General features: G+C 36.3%; 1 protein-coding gene across 3 annotated transcripts; it reads left to right on the top strand.

Annotated features, from left to right (window-relative positions):
* Positions 1 to 6: 6 nt before the first annotated feature.
* ACADSB (acyl-CoA dehydrogenase short/branched chain) lies at positions 7 to 22,412 on the top strand. Of its 3 annotated transcripts, none has more exons than XM_026065636.1 (11): positions 7 to 24; positions 5,303 to 5,462; positions 6,399 to 6,499; positions 7,327 to 7,533; positions 7,983 to 8,153; positions 10,435 to 10,560; positions 10,973 to 11,065; positions 14,215 to 14,304; positions 15,804 to 15,941; positions 16,676 to 16,775; positions 17,426 to 22,412. In XM_026065636.1, the coding sequence occupies exons 2-11, from the start codon at positions 5,315 to 5,317 to the stop codon at positions 17,494 to 17,496; spliced, it is 1,245 nt and encodes a 414-aa protein (XP_025921421.1). In that variant the 5' UTR covers positions 7 to 24; positions 5,303 to 5,314; the 3' UTR covers positions 17,497 to 22,412. The 3 variants fall into 3 exon arrangements, with proteins under 3 accessions (XP_025921421.1, XP_025921420.1, XP_025921422.1); XM_026065635.1 differs by lacking the exon at positions 7 to 24 and adding an exon at positions 465 to 1,454; XM_026065637.1 differs by lacking the exons at positions 7 to 24; positions 5,303 to 5,462 and having other exon boundaries at positions 6,406 to 6,599.
* The last annotated feature ends 92 nt before the right edge of the window (positions 22,413 to 22,504 follow it).

Raw genomic sequence — 22,504 nt, 5'->3', positions numbered from 1 at the left:
GCCTGGCTGAGGAGCGGCGCGAAGGTCGAGCGGGGCGGCGGGGGCAGGGGGTGGCTTCCCTCCCCCGGCTCCCCTCCGTGGCGCCTGGCTCCTCCGCCGCCTGCCGGGCCGGGGCCGTGCGTGCCGGGGTCATGCTGGGGCCGGCGGCCGTGCCCCTGCCCCTGGGGAGCCGAAGGCGGGAGGGGGCCGCCGGGCACCCGCCGCGCCTGTGCCCTGAGGCCGCTGTCGCTCGGGCCGTGCGTGCCCGCGGCCGCTTGCTGCGGTGGACGGGCCAGACCCGCGGGGGCCCCGGCTGCTTGGCCGGTTCAGACGCGGTTCCCCACGGCCGGAGGCGGGTTTGGAAATACTCTTTTCCCACTCTTGCTGCTCTTCTGCCCCCCCCCTTTTTTTTAATGGAGATGTGGTACTAGGTAACTTCTAAGAAAAGTTCTTCCAAGTCTTATGCAACAGCTTGTAACTGGAAGAGCCCTGGACTGGCTTGCCTGGGGCGGGGGGGGGAGCACAATTATAGCCAAGAAACTGCAGCCAGAAATATCTTCTCTATCTAAATAGACAAAAGACTTGTGGCACAGCAGGGTTTTTCATAATTGAAAAACAAAGGAAACAGCTGAAAATCTTGGTCTGTGCCACACACCTGCTTTTGCTGTGCAGAATGAGAAGAGGTGCTAGCCAGGGACCTTCTCACGAATGACTGTGGATGTGTTATGACACCTGAAATAAGGAAAACTGACCCCAGGCTTTGCTGAGAGTAGGAGCTATTTGGAAGCTAGCTAAATCTAGGACAAGTATAGGGATGAAAATCACTGAGGAAGGGAAAGTGAGCTTAGGAAAACAGATGCTGCAACCTTTTTTATTTATTTCTTAGTGCTACTACCAAGTCTGTCACCATTAAAATCTCATTTTAAATTGTAAAACATGCAGAAGGAAGCCAAAAGGTTTGAGGCTTTTAACAGAATTCATGGTTAAACAATGAAAAAAAAAAATCAATGTTATCAGCAACCCAGAAACCAATTTTCAAATACAAGCTTTTAGCAGGGCAGGCAGTCTGAATTTTCTAGCATTGTAAATCATTGCCTTACCTGTAGAAAAAGAAAAAAACAGCGAAGCAATATCCAAGCGTTTGAGTAGCCTATATGTATAGGCACTTGAAATAAATATCTGAAAGTTTGTAATACTACATGACTTCTAAGAATCAAAATGTAAACGATGTATGGGTTTTGAATCTAAATGTTGAAGTCAAATAGCTTTTGTGTTATGCTGTTACTCAGGAGTGAAATACACTCAGCTGGCCGTGGAGTCGTCTTACTGTTTTTAAGATGTTTCAGGGTAGCCTTGTTATGAATGTTCCTTTTGTCCTCTAGAACAATCTCAGTAAGATATCAAACAAGTGTTTGTTGAACCGTGTCTGCATACATATGCTTAGGACTGCCTTGGTTCTGCCACACTCAAGTGAGGTACGGTGGAAGTGCCTACAAATGAAAGCTTATTGAGAGGGGTGACAAGCTGGAGGTGGATTCTGCTGCGGGGGGGGGGGAGGGTGGAAATGAACTCAAGGGACAGCTGCCTTGAGTGCTGACTTTCTCAAAGCCTTCAGCATTGTTGCCAGCAGCAGGCCTCCTATAATCACCATCACCTGTAACAAGCACTGAATTATTTACTGCGCAGTGCCTCTACTTGCTAACCAGGCATTTGGCAGGCCACCTCAGCTGATGTGGCTGCGTGTGCTTGTTATGCTTGGCCTCACTGAGCATGTCAGTAATCAAGTCTGTCCTGCTTTGTACCTCAAGGAAAGCATATGAGAAAAATCTTTATATTTTTCTTAGTTGTCTTTTTCTTGTCTAGTAACGATTAAGTTTAGCAGTCTCCATCTCTTGTTTGCTAATAAGCTGTGGAGTAATCTCAGAATCTTTGAGAAAAAATGAGAAGGGGAAGATGTGTTATTTGAGCGACTAAATGGTTTGAATTAGGGCCACAAAACGAAAGGAGGAAATGTTTGTTGAAGAACGGGTAGGAGACATCTCTGCAATGTTTTCAGCATTGCATACCTTAGATTTCCTTTAACTCAGTCTTACTAGAAAATTGGGATTTGTTTAGAGTGTACATATTAGGTTGAGTTATTTTGCACTTCAGTTTTACTTTGTCTGAAAACATTTACAACCTACATTTGTTACTGCTCAAAAAGCTTTAGTTTGTGCAATAATTTGTAGGACAAAATGGATGAGCAATTCCCATGATTTTATCAGATTAATAGAATGTGTTCATCTAAATGCATAGCAAAGCTTTATACAGCTTTTTGCAGTTGTACAATTAATTTAATAATGTTTGATTCTCACACGCCAGTAAAGTGATTTTCAGGCCTCCTTGAGTCATATAGGGCTTACACGGCTTCCTTCATCTGACTGTCCAAAATCAGAACTTTCTACTCTCTCCTGTTTTCTCTGCATGCAAATAAGACAAAACGGTTAGCAATACAAACAGGAATATCTGGTCAAAAAATCTGTACTTTCTACTTTGGACTGGACAGAGTGCTCTGTATGCATTTATAGTGGTGTTTTCACCTGCTTGCTTGATAATTCTACAGCCAAATGTCAAGTGCCATCACAAGAAAGTAGAGATGATGTCCAGAGTGTTGCCAGTTGTTGTCTTAATGGTACTGACTTGTTGCCTACAGTGTACCATTCTTGCAGCTTCAAAAAAGTTGTGTATTCTTAAAAAGGTATTGTGCATTTTTCCTGACAGTTCTTTGTTAGTACTGATGAAATACTCTGCGATTCATCATGGATTATGTCAGCATGAAAGAAAAGTGCTCTTTTCTTTGCACTTGAAATAAAGTAGAAGCAGCACAAAGTATGTATGATTTGTAGTTGTGTAACTGTTCAGGAAGCTCATTGTATTAAGTGTGTGTGTGTACATATATATATGTACTTACATTTTTGCCTCTCAGACCTTGCCAAGAATACAAGCTTGTGCAGGTGAATATTTTTACCAGTTTTGCACATCTGGGTGTTAACTGTTCCTACTTCAGATGTTCTACGTGCAATCCGTTCCTGACTGACAGCTTGCAGAACACAGTTACCTGGATTTTTTTTCCTCTGTTAAAGCAACTCATATTTGTTTTCGGTGCAGAAGACCTATGGTGATTGCAGTAATTTAGTCTTTATTTAAAGCGTTGCAGCTGCTGCTGATCACCCAAAGTTTGTATTCTTGAACCCAGCCCCACTAGTCAGTATTTGTTTTATGTGTCCAGGAGTGTTGAATAGAAATGAACTTTGAATGTTTGCAGGAATATTTGTTTTCTATGTAACAACTTCTTTTTTTTTTTGGTCATCCATGACTGGTTATGCTAAAGATTTTGGAGTTTCCTTACTAGAATAGACTTGGGCATCTTGCCTCTAAGATAAGAGGAGTCCGTAGGTCCGTTTTACATCATTTTTTTAGCCAGTGAGATGACAGGTATTGAAAGCCAACATGAAAGAGAGTGAATTATTAGAAGGATCAAAGGAATTTTGAGTTCTTGACCCCAAAGTTCCTGCCATTTTTTGAGGAATACTATCACAATGTACTTTGCCAAAGTGTACTGCATTCTGTGAGCTAAATAGCAGTCTGCTTACAGTGCAGTCGGTCAGTCTGCTGTGGGGTTGAGTGCATGCTAGTAAAAATGTATTTTGTCAGGAATGTGCTCACATATACATTACTTCTGTGGCACAACTGTGTCTGTTAGGGATTTCTGTCAGCAGTTGTCTTGGTGGGAACTGAGTATCTCTGCACTTTGGACTGGCATAGCAATAGGGACAGAAATCTGTAGCAAAGATCTGGTCTTTAGAAGTGAGCCACATAGTAAGTTGGGTTTGGGGAGCTATGGGAGCAGAGACATCTTTCTCTCTTGCCTCTTTTGAGATCACAGTCACTAGATCTATACTTCTTTTCTGAATATGGTTTTTCAGGAATAAGCTTTGTAGCAGATTAGCTACTGTAAGCTTGTTACTTGTGGAACAATATTGTTTTTGTTACACTAACTTTTTTAAAACCCTAAGAAATTATTCTATGGTTAGAAAATTAATTAAATTTCAAACCAAGGTTTTGTTGCTTTCCAAAGCATGCTGTTACCTACTTAAAAAGTCTTTGAACATTAAGTAATTTATAGTTTCCCAAGATACTAAACCAATTATCTATCATGTTATCTGTATGTTTCCACCCACCCGACAACCACCACATGTAACTTGCTTCCAAAAGCCACCGTCTGTTCTGTTAATTGTTGTGACTTGTCAGTTTTTGCCACATATGCTTAACACCATTCCCCATATAGTAAATCACTCTGTAGCACCTCTGCTGTCTTGACTAGGTAATCTCTGCTTCTTGATATGATTTGAGATTGTGGTATGTTGTGCATGAATGGGGAGAGGCTGCTGAATTTAAATATACTTTGCTCAATTTCAGTTCCTTCCTGTACTTTTTTTAATAAATCAATGAAATAAGATACATTAATTATTAGTTACATAGTACTGTCAGCATACTAACTACAGAACTTAAATTACTGTATAGATAACTATAGGATTTAAATTAACTATATAGAAACATTCAGGTGCCAGGGCTTGGTTTATGAAATGTGTACTTACTCTGAAAATTATCAAAGTGCTGAGTTTGGATGAAAAATCTTCAGTGATATTAAAGTTATGCCATTTCACAGCAAAAGACTAATAATCCAACAGAAGTGCAATCAGATTGCTTTAAAAATGAGTCGTTGGCCCGAAAAATAAATCTATTTTTAAAGTTGACTGGTCTTCTGTAAAGGTAAAAGCACCTGTATGTCTAGTTTACATTTACTTTTATCATACTTGTTAATAAAGAGATTAATTTTGCCAAAATATACTCTTGCTAATAAGAATATCGCAGCAGATTTTCAAAATCATCTGTAAAACAAAATATTATCAGGAGTGTTTATTTGCCCTAAATATTAGAATTGACTGAGAAACTATTAATGTTTGTGAGTCTCTTGTAGAATAACATTGTAAGTGTTAACAAACTTCTAGAAAGCAATTGTTTGGGGTTAATAGATGTCAAGTAAAAGAAGAGTAGTTAAGGGGTATTTTCTTTTGGTGTGTGTGTGGGGGGGGGTTGCATGTTCTCAAAACCGTTCAGGTTAGAGACATTGAAAGTAATCAGCTGTAGTTGTATTTCCTATTCAGCTACCAAATAAAAACAGCAGGTAAAAGTGTTTATTGCTGTCTGTCTGCAGATATTAGAACAATGAAAATTCTGTTTTCTGTTAACTGTTCTAATGTTCTGTATTTCTTGTCAACAGCTGAAAAGAAATATGCCAGCATACTTGGCTTCTTGGAAGGCTTCTCCATGTGTCTTCATATCTTCCAAATCAGGACTTATGCCAAATCTAGCCAGTGACGGAGTTGTCTGTGCTCCACTTCAAACATTCACTGAAGAGGAGACAATGCTGAAAAATATGGGTACCTATTCTCTGTGTGGTTAAAATTCAGAAATGTCTATGGGAAATTTTAGCTTTTTTTATTATTATTATTATTATTATTTACTTCTGGCTAAATATTGAGATTGTTGTGTGTGATTGTGTTTAATTTGAAAACTGCTTTCATTCATAAGAGAAGAATGCAATATTCTTTTTTGGTTCTTTTTCTGTATTCCAAGCCATAGTGCAGTTTACTCTGCATAAATTAGTATTAACTTCTTAAAACCATTATTAATGCAGAAGTGATGTTTCATGGCATTGACTCATGTCCATTCCAAAATGTTTGGTTCAGCTACATTGAAATCTTTGAAAACCAACTGGAGCAGCTAAAGTACACCCAGTATAGCGACAGATGTGATCAGAGAGTTTGCAATGTAGTCAGGCCTATGCGAAGACAGTACTTCAGAAAGAATCTTGAAAGCAAAAGGGGAAAGCGAGGGCCTGAATATCTGGGAAAGAGCTCATAAAAGGCTCGGGCTAAACAAAATCGATCGTATTTACAGAATTTTGTACACTCAGAATAACATGCATTAAAGCCCGAGACCATCTTTGCTAAACACAGGTTAAATTTATAAAGAAAAAAGATACAGCTAACAGAATAAGAGGTATATATTTTTTTGGTCAGCTAATGTCACATAAAAGTGTAGCTGAAATGCTTTTGGAATTTCTGAATCTATAAGCAGTATTTGTTGTTTCAGTTCAGAGTTTTCTGACTGAGTTCAGAAAACACTTTGATAAATGAGCCTTGTGGCACAATACACTGTTTTACTTGAGCAACTTTTTGCCCTTCAAAGTGGTTGTCTGGGAGACTCAGGGAATTATATGCCTAGCCTGTCAGAAATACTGTATTGCTGTTATATTGATCCTCAAGTGGAGTTTTAGAATACTTACACTCTTTCTTTTCTTCTCTTCATTACAGTGAAAAAATTTGCTCAGGAACGAGTTGCACCTTTGGTGCAAAAAATGGATGAGAATTCAAAAATGGAAGAATCTGTAATAAAGGGATTGTTTGAACAAGGGGTCTGCACACTTTTACTTAATCTTTTAGTCAGAAAATGTCATTATTAATATAGATTTATAGCTGTGCACTTTTCAGGTTTTTTCAGATGAAAAGATTGAGGTATGTGATTCAAATGAACTGATGAGTCATTAAAAATTGTGGAATTATCAGCAGCAGGGTAACCTTCTCTCTTTTCTACTGCATTATTATTCTCTCTTTTACTATAATATTCTGTCCATCTCTTCTGTGCCTGTACCACATATGTCATCTTATTTTTGAGTTCTCTATCTTTTCCTCTTTTTTTCTTAGATAAGCATGATTGTACAGAATTCTAGAACTGGCATGACTGATAACAATGTTGCTGGAAAAGGGTACCAGGAGTCCTTTATGTGCTAACTGGGCAGCCAGTTACTGCAGACAACCTATTGATCATTCCTGGAATAAATTGGAATTAAATATTAGTCTTTTCTGCTACCAAACCTAACGTTTGTGTTTAGAATGTCATTTTATGCAATGAAAATTCTAAATATAAGACTTATTTCAATTGTTCCACTGCAGTTAGACATTGCAATTGTTACAGAAAATGTAATCAGGTTAGGGTGGTGACTGGCCTATTTACTGTGTATGTTAATTTTTTTCTTGCATTAATTAACTAACAACTTCTGTGAGGAATTGTTAGTTTGTTACTCTTTTACGGGTATTGAAGGAAAATAGGTCTTTTAGGCAAGGGTCTGGAAATAGTTATATTTTGTGTTTTGTCTTAATCTCTTGTCTTTAGTATCAGCTTGGGCTAAGAAGGTGTTGACGAGAACTAACAAGAAAAATTGCTGTATTTGCACTCTTTTAGCTGATGAGTATTGAGCTTGGGGAAGAATATGGAGGAACTGGAGCTTCATTTTTTTCAACCATATTGGTAGTGGAAGAACTGGCCAAAGTTGATCCAGCTGTAGCTCTTCTATGTGAGCTCCAAAATACACTAACCAATAAGTTGTTTACCGTATATGGAACAGAAGAACAAAAGAGGACTTACTTGCCCAGAGCGGCTAAAGATATGGTGAGTTAAAGTCTAACTTTAGTAAATTATAATATAGTTTTAAATAGTTATGTAATGTTAGTGTCTTTTCCATTAATTAAATGGTCAACTGCAGCGTTAGGAAATACCTTCATACATGAACTTTGAAACTCTTTTTAGAGCTGAAAACTGTGGTGATATAGATATGTCCTCGTCATTAGTAGCTGAGAGGTAAAAAGTGGAAAGACACTTATTAGTTTCATTGAAATTTAATTTACTCTGGAAAACAACTTTAAAGCAGTTGATTTTAAGATGCTTGTGATTACACAGTGTTTATTTTCTTAATCTCCACACCTGTAACTTAGTATAAGTTAAAATATTTGAATTTAACAGGCTTGTGCTTGTTCCATAAATATTTTCCTTTCAAAGCTTGTTACATGTGCCAATATATACAATAACAAGTAAAATTAATTTTTCTCTTCAATTGGTAGATAGGCAGTTTCTGTCTTTCGGAGGCTGGATCTGGGAGCGATGCATTCTCTTTGAAGACTCGGGCTGAAAAGAAAGGAGACTACTATATCATCAACGGCTCAAAGATGTGGATTAGCCTTGCAGAATATGCAGGAGTTTTCTTTGTAATGGCGAATACAGATCCTGCTTTGGTAATTTCCTAAGGAATAGTTGTATTTTCAGTGACAGCTGATAATGTATTACTGGATTTATATAGTCTGGTGTTAAAGGTTAATATTCTTTGCACCTTTTCCTAGCTGAAAACAACATTTTGTTGAGAAATATTTTTAAAGGGGAGAACCTGCTGCACAGTTTAATAAATTTCTCCCACAAGAAAAATAAAAGTGACAATTGCATGGTGAAGAGCACAGCAGCATTGGTATTATCCTGAGTCACCAAAGAACAGACAGTCTAAGTCTTTCTGACATTTCTGACTTAACTGGCAAATTACTGTTATTAGAAGGTGAACTAGAACTTAAGCTGCATGCAATGAAAAATTAACAAATGTGTAACAGTAAAGCATGCTCAGGTAACAAAATACAAAGCTGAACATGCATGTTTCATGTTTTGTCACATACCAACTTGGATATAGGTAGTAAAGATTCAAAAAAGTGAACTGCAGACTTTAAAATGCACTATACCAAAACAGAAGAGCAATAATCAAATACAAAACTAAATTGTTTAAAATCTTTTATTTTTTTAAACTTCTTCCAGTATCTCTTTCTTAAAAGTTTAACTTGAAGATATTTATTTTTAAAATTTGAAGTCTTAACTAATGAAAGGAGGCATCCTGTCACTTTCTTTCTGAATTTGTGTAAAAGCTGATGGGTGATTTGAGTACTACATAAACTGAAAATAGATTTGATAATACAGTTTCTATATTCATCAACTACTGATTGTTGCCTCATCTGGAATTGTTTAATATAACATTTTACAAAAATGTATAATATGTTACCTTAAAATTATAAATTTGCTTTTGCATTTAAATATTCAAGAAGCAGATTAAAAGTCAATGTTGCTTGAAGATTAAATAACAGTTGACATCGATATAAATGAGAGAACAGACCACTGTGGAATTGTATATTGAAATATACCCTCTGCACTAGCAGCTGCCAGTTGGTGAGATGGTTTGTCATTAAGGTGAGATGTGCAGAAGAAACAACAGACTCACCTTTAATAAGAGACAACCCTTCTACAAGAATCACAGCACTTTTCCTGCCTCTGTGTCACCCTCTTAACGAGAGGAGCTGCTGTGCTAGGGACAGGAGGAGATGGGACCATGGCCAGGAACACTTTGCATCTGTTTGTCTCATGGGCCTTGTGTTAAGGGACACTGTGTTTTGGGGGCAGGGATTGCTGAGAAATGTGGATGAGTGAGAAAAGGAGACAGAATTGGGAGTAACAATAAAATGGAGGGAAAAAGAGAAAGAGACAGCCATGAGGTCAGCCTGAATAGTTTGAGAATCACTGTACTGTACTACAAGAATCTACTTTAAAAGACTTCAGAGGTGTGAATATTTTAAGCCTGTACTTAGAAGGTGCCAGAATTTAGACTAGCTATACAATCTACCTGTTGTCACATGCTTTTTGTGTCCTGTCTAAATCATGAACTGAATATCAAATTATTAACTCTGAGCTTTTTTGTATCATAATAGCTTCAGAGTGCTTTATTAAATATTTTCCGCACTACCTCTCTRAAGTAAAAATACACTAGTAGTCATCTTCTACAGACCAGAAGCACATGGAGAATGTGTCCTTTAATTCTGGTGTCCACTTAGATCTTTTATAATATTTATTAGTATATCGCCCTCTGAATAGTCAAACGCAGTTCCCAGTGATGTTGGTCTCAGTAGGGAGCACTCATAGTTTGGACAAACTTAAAAGGAAGTGTATGCTATTTGCAGGCTTCTGTGAGAAGCATAGCTGAAGTAATYGGGCTGAAGTAAAATCTTGCATCCCACAGAATCACGTGACAGGTGGGGGCAGAGCCGTTATTCAGCCGGCCATGTTAAAGATGTCCTCTGTGTCCTTGCAGGCCTTTGCTTAACTGGGACATGTTCCCACAGCAAGCAGGAGCTTCAGTGCGCAGCTCTGACTCCCTTTCCCAGTGACTTCCTGTATAGAGAGGCACTGTAGAAGACAGGTGCTGTCTTTTTTCATGGTGCAAGTCCCTAGTCTTGTCACGAGAACTTTTAAGGTTATTCTGATTGTATTTTTCTCTCTCTTTTTTTTTTTTAAGTATAGAATGGTATACTTTGGCCTTTGTTAAGCCATAGTTGGTCCACATAGAGGGAACAGATGATGGTGCCAGTGCTTTATTTAGTAATGTAATATTAAGCAAGTGTAAATTTCAGCATTGGAATGAGCTATTTGGACCCCATTTGGTGATATTGTTTTTAAAAAGCTCCTGATTATTTTTTTAATTCATCTTAGGGATACAGGGGAATTACATGCTTCATAGTTGATCGCAACACAGAAGGACTACAGATAGGAAAGAAGGAGAATAAGCTTGGAATTAGAGCATCCTCTACCTGCCCAGTAACATTTGAAAATGTTAAGGTATGGTAAGTTGTTTAGCTGTTGAAACATAATTTGTGCATAATTTGAATATAACCATATGTAAGAAAAGAATGTTAAGTAAATGCCTGATTTTATTAATTTTTTCCTGTAGACATGCTGATTATTTGCTTTTACTTGACTTTCCTCCTCATTCTTTCACAAAAGACCTGAGAGGGATTGGATTTCTTAAATTTTGATATAGTTTTTGACCTGTGATTTAATTCTGAACAGTTTTCTCAATCATCAGTTTATAATCATGCATATTGGGGAAGGTCCTGATCTTTTAAGCAATTAAATGCCTGTTTTATATTTTATGCCTTCACTTATGAGGAACATGTGATTCATCTGTGAAACCTGCTAGCAGTTGCAAAGCTGAATAGAATAGGAATAACCAAGTGGTTTTATTCTGTAGGTTCCTGAGACCAATGTCCTGGGACAGGTTGGACAAGGCTATAAGTATGCGATTGGAATGCTAAACGGCGGCAGAATAGGTATTGCTGCACAGGTGGGTAACATTGTTTAATACTAAATGCAATCATTCTATGATTTTGAATTTGGGCTGAAACCTACAAAGTATTGAAAGTGTTTGCTAAGAGTAGATATTTAGAAAATACTTCATGAAAAATTATATTGCCACTAGATGTCACTATTCCTGTTTCTAAGTTATGGCAAAGTACTGAAACAACTGTAAATAGCAAAGTTCTTTCAGTGACATGAGCAGTAGATTTAAGAAACATTAAATGGCAATTATTTGTCTTTGGTTAACTATTGCTACTGAAGTATATCAACGTTCTTATCTTCCATTATGATCTAGGAAACTAACTCTTTGGAAAATATAACGTACTGAGAAGCATAGTAATGCTTCTAACCATAATTATGTGGGATTGTCAAATGTGATCTTATACCCAATAAATTATTTTAAAGTCACAAAATAAATATGAATTTTTATACCAAAAGTTTTCTAGTTCATTGTTGTGTTTGAAAATTGTACATTATGGCATCTTTGGAAAAAGTATTTACAGACCTTTGAGTTATTTAAAAATGCTGTATTTTGGTGTAAACTACGTTTGGATCTCAAACTGCAGTTGGTTTCAGGAAGCTGGATTCAGCCATGTGATAAAATAGTTTATGGCAAATTTTCATATTTTCAATTTACCTCTAAAAGTAAATGCAGTGAGTAAATGTCTCCTCTTTATTTTTATTTTGTTGTGGATGATGATGTGCTATAATGGGCGTAATCTGTCTGTGCTACTATTCTCCCTTATCTTTTTCCCGAGCCTGCAGACAGCCCAGGAGTAACAGGTCATCGTGAAGTTTAGGCTTTCCACACAGCAGTATGCTATGCTGCTAAATGGATTGGTTTTTCCATCCTTTTTAAAGATTATCTATGATTAAACTTTGTCTGATATGGCATTTAAAACTGGAGCCATGGGCCCCATTGTTCCCAGAGATATAAATAATCTAGATACTCTGGCAGTAAAATACATGGTCTGTATTTTACTCTAATTACTCCAAGTTACACTTATAACCTAATTAAAAGTTAAGGTCAGGTAGTTGTTATATTTTAGTTACTACTTTTGTTGGCACCTTCAGATGAAGAGAAATGTGCTTGAACGAACAAGAATAGCAGTTCTAAAGCCCTGTAGTATTGAACTTAGTTTTGCAGGAGTAATAGTTTAAAAGATAATGAACATCTTAAAAATATAATTGCATCTCTGAAAACGGTTTCAGGTAGTTCTAGTGCAAAGTAGCTGTATGTCATGTTAGAGATGCCGAAGCTGATATACTTAGTTCATCTCTACGTGTGCCTTCTGAAGGAAGGCAACAAATCTGATAGTACAGCTAATTAGCAGTGTACTATATTATTTTCTTATGTTCATTTTCCATGTATTTGTTTTCCTTTCTTTCATGTTTTTTTTTCCTAGAACCTTAAATCATTAGGGAGTAGCTGTGTCTGAGTCCAGTCAAAGTCACACTTTTATCTCCTTGGGGCCATTGACTTTCAGCTTAAAATGTCAGTCTATAAAAAAAAAAACAAAACAAAAAAACACTGTATACTATTGGACATCGTTAAAAGTAAATTGATGTAAGCTGCTTGATGACATAGCAGACTGTCACTCTCATATCCTGTCATGACTTGGAAAAGTTTTGAGATTCCAATTTTACTATTTACTGTCTTGTTCTTTTAGTTCATGTCATTCATTTCCCTTTTGTTCTTTCCTTGTTTTATGTTTACCTTGATGTAATTTTCTATTTTTGTTTCTCTTAGGAAGAAACTAGATAGAAAGAATGCCTCCAAATGGATAGGTAGTTATGAAATCAGTTGATTTTATTTGCTACCAGTGTTATATTCCAAGCTATATGAAAGGCAGCATCCTTTCTTTACTGTCGTCTTTGGAATGGAACATGCTTCTCAAAATTTGGTATTTTCAAAGTTGTAAAACTTCTAGCATGCTTCACAGATTTCATAATGCTTGTTTATGCTGACAAATCAGGAACTAGGTAGACGTAAGTTAGTTTCTTTATAAATGTTAGCATGTATTTTTCCCAGGTGATGTCCTCCAAGATTAGTATATATTGCACTTAAATATTTACAGACAAAACCAAGATCTTTTCAAATAATTATATAGTCATCCTGAGGCAAGCATTAATTCTTGTTAGCATTAATAGTGGATTATGGAGTGATATTAAAAAAAAATTATGGCTTTTTACTTATGACATTCAAGATCTGAGTATTAGGAAAGATGAATTCTGTTAACGTTGCATACTTGAGACAGCATGTTCAGAGACTCAGAGTTCAGAGTACTAGTACTGCAACAGCTAGTTTTTTATTCCTTGGTCAATGACTTTGATCCAGCTCAACTAAGGAAGATTCAGTTTTCTTCTTAGTTACTGTTGATGCCATGCGCAAAATTCACTGTTGTGTTCTTCCAGTTCCTCATAAACAGCCGCGTTTTGCTGTCTTCCTTAGAGTGAAGAAAGTGTGCGGAAGGACGATGGGTCTTCTAAAATTGTTCTGTCAAGGTGGTTTTTTTCCAGAAAATGCTTGAGCTAATGCTACATCTCCTTTCACTATACTGATTCTCTAACTTCTGAAATAAATTACTGATTCTGACAGCCTGGTGTCTTCTATAAAAAGAGAAAATATTTTTAATGTGAAAATAATTTTGAATAATCCTTCAAATTATCTGTCTTTTAATAATGTAACGTAGATCTATAGTATTCAGTTTAGTCATTTTTCTGTGTAGAGTAATTAGGAATTTTCCCAGAAACATTTAATACTTGAGAAATGACATTTGACCAATAACTTTTTCTCAAAGATGGACAGTGTTTTTACAAATATCTTGCCTTTAATAACAGGGTTTCTTTCAGGAGTATGGGAGAGGCTTCAGTCCTCAGACAATTATTTTGGTTATGACCTACCTCAGTAAATCTAGTAATTGTTAGAACTCTGAGATTCTGTACAGAATTTTTATTATATTTTGGCTTTATGTATTTTTTAGTAATCTCTAGGTAGGCAGAAAACTTAACTTTTCTCCTGAATACAAGGCTTTTTAAAAAGGCAAACTCTCTGACCGGAAGAACGACTGTTATCTCCATTGGGTGCATTCAAATAACTAACTTTTTGCTGAATGTGTTCTTTGTTTCCTACAGATGTTAGGATTGGCACAGGGGTGTTTTGACCATACGATTCCATATACAAAGGAGAGAGTCCAGTTTGGGAAAAGCATATTTGATTTTCAGGTATTTGTCGGTGAATATATGGAAAGTTTTCTGTGAGAGAATAGTAGTTATCACAGTATGAAATCAGTACAATGAGTAATCTGATTTGCTTAATTTGTGCTCCATCTTACGGCATGTCTCTACTTTTCGATATTTGTGAATTGTTCAAAAAAAAATTTCAGATCAACATTTATTGGTCATGTAAAATATATAAATTCAGTGCTGTGGGTTTCTGCAAGTACTATATAAAGCATTTAAAACTTCAGAACATAATTAATGCAAGTCTTTTGCTTGATAATATATTAATTGTGTTTGAAAATAATACACATGGGCCTGCTTTTGCTTTTGTTTTTAATCTGTGTGTTGAATGTGTTTCAGTTTTTATACTCTTTTCATGAGGTAGGGGAAGGCATTTTTCTGGAGATACCAGAAAATATAAAAAGATGAGGAAAACTGAATTATTAGATTTCCTGTGTTATACAAAGACATTTAGTTTTCATGATAATATCTGTATCTTAAAATGAAAAAGACTTTGTTGCAAAAATGATGTATAGTTTAATAAGGAAGATGTATAATTGTAATTACTGTAGTAATTTTCTCGTTAAAAGAAACCTACATCTTGGCTGAAGAGAAGGAACATTAGTACTACTCATAATTTATACAAATTTTAGGAAGCATCCACAGATAACTAGGAAATGATTGGAACTGCGTCTTTTGAATGGGAAATGGAATTTATAATTGCCTAATAATTTTGTTATTTTGACCTGTGTATATATTTTTGCAAATTTTAGGGAGCAGTGTTAATGTTGGGTGAATTCTAGTAGGATGAAAAATTTCATTGTATTTAGGAGCAAGTTAGACCTCTAAATGTTCATTTTCAGTCATCTTAATGTTTGGGTCTTTTTAAATAAACCTATTCTTCTATAATACCTACCATTCAGAGGTGAGCTCCATCACCTCTTTCCTTCCCTGTGAGCCCATTCATCAGTCATGTCCTCTATACTTCTGTGCCACTCCTAACTCTTCTCTCATGGTTATGGGACCAGGGAAGAAATAGTTGTCACCTTGCTAGTTCCCCCTTTCTTCAAGGGGAGCTTTTTCTTGAGTCTTTTTCTATTAAGCTTCATCAGGGAACTAGACTTCTTAACATAAGAATGTTCTCAATAGATAGCTGCAAAATAAACAAACCAATTTGGCTGAAGTTTTCCTTGATGTTCATGAGGGCAATTAGGTTCATGTTGCACCCTCTTATCTAGCCAGTCAGGCAAGAAGTTCCGCAATACTCCTGAATACAAGAAGAGGGAAGGAGAACATGAGAGTGCAGTTCCTAAAAAGGACTTTGGCTCAGTTTTTCCCCAGCTATGATATAGATGCAGAGGCATATGGATTTACTAGTCCATCTGGAACTTTATGTTATTTTAGAGTATAGGTGTGTTCCTTTGAAAGCAATGACTCTTGCTAGAAATTCCAATTAAATGCTAGGCATTAGTTCTGTCTGACTTGTGGCCTGCTTATTACAGGGGATGCAACATCAGATAGCTCACGTGGCCACGCAATTGGAAGCTGCAAGGTTGTTGACCTACAATGCGGCTCGGCTTGCAGAAACAGGAAGGCCATTCATAAAGGAGGCAAGCATGGCCAAATACTATGCTGCTGAGGTAACTTAAAAGTTTCTTCGTTCAGTGAATTTATTTCACTGCTGTTTAAAAGTTGCTTCTGTTACAGAATGAGTGGGTTTATATTCAAGTTTTGCTGTGAGRTCTGTGGATGTGCTTTTATCTTGTTCCGTATCGAACTGAGAGTGAGAAACGTAAAGCAGGCCACTGAAGAATAAACTGCTCAAGCCYCTAAATAAAATTTTGAAAAACCAAACAGTATTAAAAGAGAAAGTGAATTAGTATTTTCTCATTCACAGAGATTACATTCTCTCAGAATTCTCTTTGTGGTTAGGGCAGTGGCCTGGATGGGACTGTTCTTGTGATCATGTCAATTCTTCTGGTCACAAGGCAAGTCTTAATATGATTCAAAACCAGGTGTGTATGGGATCACTTCTGCCTCATTCCAATTGCTGTTTTGAATACTGCTGCTACTCTTTTTCATGGTTAGTGTAGAATATGAACTACTGCAATAACAGGGAATTCTGCGTGTCTGCAGGTGAGTGACATGGGAATGATTCTTGTTTGTATATGATTTATAAGCATATTATTTGTGTTCTAAAATAACTTGCCTAAGATAAATACAAAAATATCAGTCCTTCATTATTCCACTTTTTCTAGTTACTACTTCAATTACTATTTTGTTTTTGTTTTAAATAGCTGTGAAGAATAAAATCTACTACCACCTGTGTGAAGTTAAATGCTGGTACTTTAATTGTGAAACTCATTTTTCATAGGTTGCAACACTGACAACTAGTAAATGTATTGAATGGATGGGTGGAGTTGGATTCACAAAAGATTATCCAATTGAAAAATATTATCGTGATTGCAAGATAGGTGAGTGACAGTTTTTTACTGAATATTTCTTGCAGCATTAGTATTACTCAAGTTTGGGCATGAATGACTGGCTGTTTTTTTATTATTATTTAAAGATATTTTTCTCCTGTAATCAGCACTGATTTAAACCTTCAGATATATGGAGATAAAGCTTTAGGTATAAGGCCTAGCTAAAATGTTTGATTAGATATACATAATAGACAGGTGCACATTTTGTCTTGTTTCACTGAAAAAATTGAAAATTCAGCTCTTTCAGCTAAAGAAGGTATCTATGTGGAGTCTTATTTTCAAGATTTTCCTCATTTACATGTCTAAGTCCTAGACCCAATCACTTGACACTTCCRGCAGTATTATCCTTTAACTTTTATTGCTGTTATCATTTGTAAATACTTAATTTTTGTTGGTTATCTAGGAATTGGTTTTCAGGAAAATTTCTTGCTGTTAAATTTTACCAGCAGAAAAGGATTTTCATTGTTGTAGACAATAAAATATTAGCATTTATGTAAATATTAATTCTGCTCCCAAAACTTGCTCACTGAATCTTCATATTTGTAAGTGTTCTAATTGGACTGTTAGAACAAGAACTTGATCTGTCTTCATATATTCACTGCAGTTTTATATTCTTCTAATTTGTATTCTTCTGATTTCAGGTACAATATATGAAGGAACTTCAAATATCCAGTTGAGCACCATTGCAAAAAGCTTAGCACAGGAGTACTGAAACCATAAGGACTTCTTGACTGTTACAGAAATTATTCCACTGAACATTAATCATGAATTGTACATTTATCTGTAATGATAAAATCATAAAGGACATAAAACAAAAATACATTGTCATAGATGAAATCATAAGGAAAACCATGAATTCCCATTTCATGAGAGAGAGTAATTCATGTGAAATCATGAATTCAATATTCAATTCCAAATCATGCTAAAAATGTGTAATTGTAGATCTTTCTGCCTGAGAACCTTCTAATATAGTACATTGATTTAAATCAGTTAATTAGTTTAGATTATACAGTGTATCTCAATTTTGAGATTTCAGAGTAAAAACAAAAGCAGCAAATTTTTGCCTGATGCAAAAGGATGTGTTAAGCTGCCTGGGAGAAAAAAAGATTCTCCAAGTGTAGCGGAATTGTTGCATAGGGTAGAGCTGCTGTTTGTTCTTGATGCCCTGTATTAGCATAGGGCACAGGAGAGGTGTGTGGAAATAGAAGTGATGGTTTCCTCTCTCCCTGGCTGAGCGATTCCTATGGAGTTGCTGTAATTGGAGTAATTTTTATAGCAGCCCTTAGTATATTCTTAAGTATATCTTGGTAATTAAGCCCTTCCAGCCCCAATTTGTAGTAGTGAATGGTAGATAATATCTACCTCCTTTTCCAGCCGCCTTCAGCTGTTGAGGGTTTTAATCTAAGGGGCTATTTACAGTTCTCCTTTTATAAAAGGTTGAGTTGAAATCTTTGTGAAATGGGGTTAAAAAAGACCTAGTAGTTTTGCAAAAAGACAAAGATATAAGGTAGGTAATAGGAATTCTGTAATACCACTTCACAGTAGCTTTTCCATGATCAATGCATTTTACATACTTTGATCCTCAGAGCTTTCCTGAGAGTTAGTTAATTTGCAGCCAAGAAAACTCTCTCATGGAAGTCAGTAGTTCTCTACAAAGAGAGCAAAGTGTTTCTCCATTTGAGATATCTTTTCCCCTTTTGAGGAGAAAAAGGAGAATTTTATATATGTGTGTGTGTGTATACACACACATAAATAAAAATATTTTTTCCTGGAGTATTTGCTTTTTGTCCCTCTCTGTTTACTTCAGAAGTATTTTGTTTACCAAAGAAGTCTCCTCAGTGTTGGAGAACTAATAAACTAAGAATCAAGAGACTGAAAACTTAGTATCTGAAAAATTATCGCTGATAAAGAGAATTTGTTCAAGTGTTTTGGGGAGAGAAGAGTTGTTTTTAGGCCAATTTAGAAGAATCTCATTTTTAAAGCTTGCTAGTTGCTGATGCTTCACTTTGAATGGGGCTTAGACTGTTAGTCTGAAGCTCCCAAAAGATTTCCTAGTTAAGCTAGGGAAAATGAGATTTAACAAGTATGATGTGTGTTGGGTGAAACAAGCAGACTGCAGTGCGTGGTATTCTGCAAAGAAACAAGCAAGGAGGGACAGCACCATTAAAGTTGTAAATTGTTTTCTAACTTGCTCTCAGCCTCAAAGGGAAATAACTACTTTAGTGAATGACTCTCCCCCCACTCACACTTTGCCTGTTGATAGGCAAAGGATTAATGTTGTAATTATCCTTATGCCAAAGAAACAAGCACCTTCTGTATTTGTTTGATCAATAACTTTGAGATTTTCAAAAATACAGGAGTGGGAGGGTAGACTAGATGATTTCTGAAGGTTTCTTCTAGCTATATTATTAAAAATGCATTTTAGGTTGCTTGCAGGCTTTCTTTCAGCTGAACCCAACTGCTGAGAATATTGTTAAACTAGAATGAAGACTACATTCACTGCAACAGCTAACTACCRTTATTCTACTCAACATACTCTACCTATGAGTCTAAAATAAGCACAACCAAGCTACAAAATGTTTGTTATATTGAGGAATATGGTGAGTTGTGCTAATGTGAGAGGCAGTCCTTAGCTACATTTTAGCCTGCTTTGCTAACATGAGTGTCAATAGAGATCAGGTTTTTGATTCATACTGTTTAATAGGCCTCCTAGTTTGAGATACTATCTTAGCCTGGCTTCTGGAGTTCTGCATGAGTCTAGGAAGTAAGTGACAATACTTACCGGAATTAACACAGTGCTAAAAGCAAACCTGTTGTGGATCAATTTTTATGGAGAAAAATGCTGGGCTCTCTGAAGGACTGCTAAAAGCTGGCTGTCCAGGATTATGTAAAAGGGCTGTCTCTGTGTAGAACTGTCAGGAATGTATTTTTAAAAAATAATCAGGACAAATCAAAATAGTGTGATTTTCTGCAATCATAACTTGCATACTGTGCTCCAGGAGACCACCTGAATAGTCTTGTCAGCTAATCAACAGTTCATCTTAGAAAAGCAAGGCCAATCCTTTGATTAATTTTATAGCTGTAGATGTTTTGTGTCTCTTGGTTACAGATGCTGTGTTCTGTAAGTGCACAATACCTTCTGCAAGAAGTGTATGCATTTTGTTTGGTGTTTGTCTACAAAGTTCTGTGGAGAAATATGCATGTATGAATTGTAACCACTGAGTTTCTTGCAAGACTCCATTGCTGTTTTAAAAGGGTATGTCCCACTGTCTAGCATTAGCTGTTCTGGTCACTGGCTGACTCTGGGAAGGGTTGGCTTGCTTAATCTGCCTAAATTCAATTCCACCGCCACAGTAATGCAGACATTGGTTTAGTAATAAAGTGAGCTGTGCATTTGTGTAAGAGCTATTAAGAACTGCCGGCACCCCCAGTTCAGGTTGGGAAAAGCATCATGGATTGTCATAAATCACACTTCTACATTTGGCACTGTTGGGCTTAGGACCGCTCATGGTGGTTGCTACGCCAGTGATTGTAGGTGGTATTGTGCAGAGGTGGTATTGTGAATGATGTGAAGCTTTCGGTGATGAGGGTAGGGCTTAAATCTACTGTATGTATACACCATATTTATGTTAGTGAGTTTTCCCTTTTTATGCCTCAGTCAACCCAGTCAACCTGATCTACTGCACTGGAACATCTTCAGTAATAGAATGTTACATCTGGGCTTTTCTGGTTAGAAAAAAAGATATGTATTCAGAAAGTGCCTGAATTTGGTATTTGGCTAAATACAATGCTTGTACTGTGTATCAGCTGAAGGTTCTCTAATAATCTGTCATTTTAAATCATGTCCCAGATTTTGTGCTTTTTTTCTCAGATGGGACAGAATGAACAGAACGTGGGGGGGGGTTGTTTGTTTGTTTTTGTTTTTTTAGTACTGTTCTGGTTCATGATGAAGCTCTGAGGCAGATTTGCACAGAAGGGTTTAATTACTGCATGGAAAATACTCAAATACAGCATTTTATCTGATGTTTTCTGTGCTGTTGTTCTTTTCTTTCCATATCAAGATTATGTTAGAAAAGTCTTATGTGAAACATAAAGCATATAAGCTATTTAAAGATATCGATACGAAGTTTTCAGCTTAGACAAGAATATTGAGGGAGCTTTGAGTTGACCTTGTGGTCACCATTGCAGTCATCAATACTGAAAAATAACTCAGATACATGATTTGGTGCATTTCAAGTAACTGGAGAGAATTTTATGTTGTCCAACGGGTAGAGCAAAAGAACAGTAGGATGAAATTAAGAAAAATATAAATTAGTTGGATATGATGAAAAACATTTAATGAGTCATTTTCATTAGATGGTGGAATGATCTAATTAAGTTGAGAGCATTATTATTTGAGTACTACACTAGAATAGAGGAAGTACTTAAGAAAGTACTATAGGGACCTATTCTTCCTTTGAAAGGGAGAGGAGCTGCTGATGTGCTAAATTAGAAGGTTCATAGGAGAACAAAGTTTTACATTTTTCCATCTATTTTCCAGAGATTTGTAGAAAGATTTGCTCTTTGTGAGCCTTTTACTATTTAAAGACTTTTCCAATTAACGTATAATTACATTTCCATTTGGAAATCTTTTGGTGAGAGACCCATTTCAAGTTCTTCATACCAAGAGAACCTAGATTTGAAATGCAGTCTGGTTTGAAATGCAGTCTGCTTTTAAAGAAGCTGTCTGACTTTGAGCTTGTTGATTGAATGCATGAGAACTGAAGAAACATTTCTCCTTCACCCCAGAATGTATTCACTGCACCAATGTGATAAATCTTATAGGAGAGTTACATGGAAGTGGTTAACAGCTACCAGAAATACTTCATAAATACTTACCTGTTGTTATCTCTATACAAACTATTGGAGGAGGCACAGATCAAATGAGAGTTGAAGGGAAGATGAATATGTATTTTATGATTCCCAGAGGAGTCTCACATGATTTGTAACTCGTTGTTTTGAAATACTGTAGTTGCAGAGTGTTTTCCAAAGAGTTGTCCCCCCACCTGAGATGTAACTCTAGATCTAGGCGAAGCGGAATGGCTGGAAGTCTTAACTGTCCTGCACTTGGCTGCCTAGAGCTAAGTAACGTGGTCAGCTGTACGCGCAGGATGAGCAAGTACGTTCTTGGTTTGCTTCCAGCCGTTCTTTCTGAGTCCGTTTTGAAACTGCACACAGTCAAACATCAATACATAGTTAATCCAAAGTACTAGGCTAACAAATAAGAATTACAAAAATATGCCAGTTTTAAAATCAGTCACTATAATTAACAAAGTCCAGCTTAGCAGCTTTGAGGGTGGTTTCTCATCTGATACTAGAGACATTATTAAGCTGCTTTGAAATCTTGGCATTGATTATCTTCTAAAAATATTCTATTCATGTGTAATATCTCTGTAACACATTATGTTATAGAACTAGCCAGTGTTTTTCCTAATAGCATATTTCATAAATCAGAATGTTCAAACGTTGACTGATCATTGGTATGTTAAAGTCCTAAAGAATGTGCGATATGCAATATTATATTTTTTTCTAGTTAAAAAAAAATCTTACAAAGTATTTTTAAATAAAAATAAAGATGTAAAGTCTCAATGGGCAGCAATAGCATTCTTATATATTATTCTCTTTTTTCAGGATCATATGGATTTACATCTTTCTGAAACTSTTCTTCCTCTAAGTGTCTT

The sequence above is a fragment of the Apteryx rowi genome, unplaced genomic scaffold (genome assembly GCF_003343035.1).
Source record: "Apteryx rowi isolate R43461 unplaced genomic scaffold, aptRow1 scaffold_23, whole genome shotgun sequence".
Classification (NCBI taxonomy): Eukaryota; Metazoa; Chordata; class Aves; order Apterygiformes; family Apterygidae; genus Apteryx; species Apteryx rowi.
Note: the sequence above shows the minus strand (reverse complement) of the source record. Positions and strands in the feature narration are given on the sequence as shown.

What these genes read in the sequence shown, in the direction of transcription:
- ACADSB (XM_026065635.1), top strand. Translation starts at nt 1,416, where the DNA reads ATGCTTAGGACTGCCTTGGTTCTGCCACACTCAAGTGAG. An exon ending in AAAGCATATTTGATTTTCAG is followed by an intron (nt 14,305 to 15,803) that starts GTATTTGTCGGT and finishes TGCTTATTACAG; the next exon opens with GGGATGCAACATCAGATAGC. An exon ending in TTATCGTGATTGCAAGATAG is followed by an intron (nt 16,776 to 17,425) that starts GTGAGTGACAGT and finishes TTCTGATTTCAG; the next exon opens with GTACAATATATGAAGGAACT.